This window comes from Ruditapes philippinarum, unplaced genomic scaffold (assembly GCF_026571515.1).
Source record: "Ruditapes philippinarum isolate M1 unplaced genomic scaffold, ASM2657151v2 ctg3072_1_1_1_1, whole genome shotgun sequence".
Classification (NCBI taxonomy): Eukaryota; Metazoa; Mollusca; class Bivalvia; order Venerida; family Veneridae; genus Ruditapes; species Ruditapes philippinarum.
In genome coordinates, this window is record NW_026865530.1 from 47,637 (window position 1) to 52,186 (window position 4,550).

At 42.6% G+C, this 4,550-nt stretch overlaps 1 protein-coding gene across 1 annotated transcript; it reads right to left on the reverse strand.

Annotated features, from left to right (window-relative positions):
• Nucleotides 1-422: 422 nt before the first annotated feature.
• On the reverse strand, nucleotides 423-3,350 carry LOC132729448 (uncharacterized). The gene has a single exon (XM_060715213.1). The coding sequence runs from the start codon at nucleotides 3,303-3,305 to the stop codon at nucleotides 1,029-1,031; it is 2,277 nt and encodes a 758-aa protein (XP_060571196.1). The 5' UTR covers nucleotides 3,306-3,350; the 3' UTR covers nucleotides 423-1,028.
• Between the last annotated feature and the right edge of the window lie 1,200 nt (nucleotides 3,351-4,550).

The following is a 4,550-nucleotide window of genomic DNA, read 5'->3' on the forward strand; positions in this document are numbered from 1 at the left end:
TGTTACCAATATAATAAAGTATTATTCTATTTCAACGTCTTTAAATATATGTTCACTACCTGATAAACCTAAAGCTTCAAATAAAGTTTTGAGAAAAGAAATTGTTAAATGTGTGACTGTCAACTGACAAATCGTCTTATTTAAACTTTTGGAAAAAAGCTAGCCAAATATGCAAAATTTATTTTTATTTTTCAATAACTTGTTTTAAATTTTCAACGTAAAAGACTTTATTAAAACCATTTGAATGCATTATCGATTTTCTTCAATTTTTTTTTAAATCATGCGCTTGAGTAGCAGCTAAAATACTAGATATAATATTGTTGTATTTCCTTAAATCATAGCCTAAAGAAGGGAAAACAGGCCGGGAGCTTACCAAAGCTTGATCCCGATGTTGCCACTTCGCCAGCCAACGCAGAACTCAATCACTCAATCCTAGAACTATCCGGGTACTTTTTCAGTCCCGCGAAAACCGTCGCGCATGCGCATGCAGTCCGGTAGGTCTAGGACCACTAAATCATTTCCTGCATTCACAACACTCCCCCCAACTTTATGAATGAAGGCTTCGGTCTTGGGAGTAATGCTGTGAATGCATCAGTAAAGAACTAGAAGCTCGTTTACTTCCTTAATTGTGAATTAATATCACATCGCGGCTTTAACTTACCCTAAATAAGTAGGCTGTAGAGGAAGGACTAGAAGTCCTTTTGGTACACTGGCGTTGCTGTAAAGATTCTCAAAGGCTAGAAGCCACCTGGAACTTCATTTTTCACAACCACCAGCCTGGATGTATCGGAGAAGATCTCCTTGATACTCGGATCAAAGAACACTGGAGTCTTGATCTGTATTGAGGTTATTTCTGTTGTGGTATACCTGGAGCAATCTGGATCATTTCTCAGATGAACTAGAAGTTTCAACTGAATATAACAATGACGCTTTTACTGAAAAACTAGGAATCCAACCAGCACTTTACTTGGATGAATTATCAACTTTAGACTGGTGAACTAGAAGTTCCACCAGTTTCCTGCTGGTTTTTACTGATACTGCCCTTCATAGAGACACAGGGCATTTGCGACTGTGATCTCCAGAATCCTTTCAGGCGATGTTTGAAGACGGTGAGCCACTGCATTCGCTGCTCTATACAGTTGTCCAGGCGACGATACTCTGGATCCCCTACCGGGAAAATATGGTGCATCGGACTCAAGAAGCAGGCGAGACTCTTCAATTTCTCGGAGCGCTGCTATCTGGTCACGATTAAAGGAATCCACCAGACTAGTGAAGCCAAAGTACGTCCTTGGAAATGTCTCCAACCATTTCTTAAGCACAGACTGGTCACCTGTGAAACAATGTAGATGTATAGGGTGACGTGATCTAACGTACTTCTTTAGAACATGTAGAAGAAGTAAATATGCTTCTGTACCACAGTCACCCTCTATTCCACGACAATGAATAACCAGTACATGTCGTTCTTCCAACTTGGGCAGTATCGCTTCAATCAATTCCACCTGATAGTGCCAATACTTCATTGGCTCTGTATGATCCAGTCCAATTTCTCCAAGAACTGTCACTTTTGGGAGCTGTAGGAGGTTGAACAGACGTTCAAGACCCTCTTGTCTTTCCCGATGTCCTTGCTTAGCATGTCTTGGATGGAAACCGACAGCAACTTTCATATCCCCTGGCAGGCCTAGAAGGCTCCGCTCAGAAGGATACGTCCTTGGATCACAGAAGACGGCAACTTCTCCTACCAACTTGATCCTTTTGTCATGATCAACAGGAACCTTTGCAAGAATATCTTCTAATGTACCTGATGAAGGAAGACTCAGTTCTCGCAAAGTCCTGTCCAGGTGGAAATGACTGTCATAGGCTTCTGGTAATATTTCAGCGGGTTCCTCTTCAGGCTCATCAATCACCATGCCCTCTGGAATAGGAAAGCTAGACTTCCAGTACTCCCTTTCTTCAGCATCTAAACTTGCTGCGATTAACTGAAGTACCTTCCAATGGATTAGAGCACCTGGTGAGTTGATGGGCTCCAAAATAAATTCCTTCGGAACTTCGGATTTAAGAAACCCACAGAAAGCCTGCATAGCTTCCGTCTGAGTTGATGACACCACTGTATCCCCTGTTGATAGTAACAGTTTCTGAATCCTAACAAATGACATCAACTCATCAAGGGATGCTGCTGGTTTTACCAAAAGCCACCTGGCTGCTTGGATCAGAGCGTTCCTTCTTCCCCGCAATACCCACTCATTGTCAGGTTGTAGCCTTTCATCGAAAATCCCAGGGACATGATGCTTGAAGGCATGAACCTTCATATACTGGGCCGGTTCCAAACAGTTTGGCACCCAGCATTTAACGTTCATCCTTTTGTTAGACCGCCTTTTCCCTGTAGATCTTTTCTCTTCCATCGCTTTCCTGACTTTGAGCAATGTATCTTCTGTCCTCTGCTTCTTCCAGCTTGAAGCAGGTGGAGGAGCCGCACGCCTTTCAGGATGAAGTGGTTTGGGGTAATCTATGGTCATACCCCTCCCCATAGCGACACTACGATCTCCACCCGTTCGTCCGAAAGTAACAGACAATCTGGTAGGTTGTGCGGGTTGCGAATGAACTTCTGAACTAGAAGCCACAGGAAGTTTCGCCTTCTTACGCTCTTGATGTGAAGCATGCCTGGAAGACGGACTAGAAGCCCGTTTCTCCCGTCTCCCTGAAGATTCAGCTCTAACCATGGGTTTTGGAGTTCCTGTATTCCTAGAAGGTTCATGAATAAGACTCTTTTTTGTGGCCTTCCTTGGTGATCTTCTAGGACTGCTCACAACAATATCTGGAACTTCCACGGACACCTTAGAAGGGGACTCTAGAAGAATCGACACTTCCATCGGTACCTTCGGTGAACTAGAAGGGGACTCTAGAAGAGCCGCCACTTCTTCCTCTCCAGCCGACAATGCCAAGATATCATCCGAAATATCATCCTCCCTTGGACTTGGAGGATCTGGCTTCCTTACTGGCTTATCCTTGAGAATCCAGATATTGCTGGAGATCCAATCCCTGTGGGCTATTTGAGCTGAGTCCAACTGGATTGCTGCTTCCTGTAACCAAGCTCTCCAGGTTTTCTTGTTTCTATATGTTGCTAATCTGGTCTTCACCAGATTAACCATATCCAATATCAGTTTCTGACGTTTTTCAGTATCTTGAACGCCAGGGAATCTCAAACTAATCTTATTAATAAATTCCCTGGCTGGTGTGTATATGCGTCCTTGCTCCAGGTATTTCAGAGCGATAACCTCAAAATCCTCTGTATCCATTTTCTGTGCCATAACTGAAAAATACAAAAAGAATAACAAAGTTACAACGCTCACCCTCATCTCAGTCTAACGTTATTGTCCTTACATGATCGGCATTTATATCGGTCAATGTCAAGGGCATCTGTAGAGGTGATGTTGACGCATGATCCATGAAACCACTCATCACAATATTCACATTGTATCATGAATCTTCCGTTCCATGGCTTCCTGCAGATGCAGTATACTTCATTATCTTCAGTATTTGGCTCGTCAGCGTCGGATTCAGGCGTATCCTTGTATTTTTTAATCCATGATGGCAATGTTCGATCTCTACATGGCATCATCCGATCATGGTTGGTGACGAATATAGCATTACGCAATTTCACCCGATACAATATTGCTGACAGCTTCTTTGTTATTATGGCTGGACCTTTCCATGGAGGGCATAACTTGCGAGATTTACCTTTAGTAGATGCTGTATCTAGAAGATAGACAACATCTCCCTCTGAATATGGTCTGTACAATACTCTTAGGTCATAATCACGCTTCATACGCTTCATAGATGTCTTAAGAGTATTTCTCGCTGTTATGTGTGCTTTTTGTATGGTTTGCAAAAGATTTGATATATATTCACCATACTCTTCTGGGGCTTCAGCTTTTGCATTGGGAAACATCAGTTGTGCTGGTGTATTAACTTCCCTTCCCAACATTAACATGTTTGGTGTGAATCCAGTACTGCGGTTTACGGAAGCTCTGATCGCCATCGCTATCTGCTGAATGTTTTGATCCCAACTATCTTGAGACTTGCCAATGAAACATCTAACAGCATCGAGCAACGTTCTGTTAAATCTTTCTACTTGACCATTACTGGATGGCCGATATGGCGTTGTTCTTGCTTTATGTATATGTAGAGCCTTGCAAAGAGCTTCAAATAATTGACTTTCAAAGTTTCTTCCCTGATCTGTAAATATCTGGAATGGGAAACCAAAGCGACTAAAGAAGTCATCAATGGTAGCTTTTGCAGTCACTTCCGCTTTCTGGGATGGTAGTGGTACACATTCTACCCACTTTGTAAACTGGTCAACCATCATCATGCAATATTGGTTACCCCTCGACGTTTTAGGCAAAGGTCCGAGAAAATCTATATGCACGCGTTCCATAGGTGCCCCTGCTTGATATTCAGTAAGTGGTACCTTACCATATCGCTTTTTCTTCTTATTTTGATTGCAAACAGCACAAGATGTCACATAAGATTCAACATCTCTTGAAAGACGAACC

What these genes read in the sequence shown, in the direction of transcription:
- LOC132729448 (XM_060715213.1), bottom strand. Translation starts at nt 3,305, where the DNA reads ATGGCACAGAAAATGGATACAGAGGATTTTGAGGTTATCGCTCTGAAA.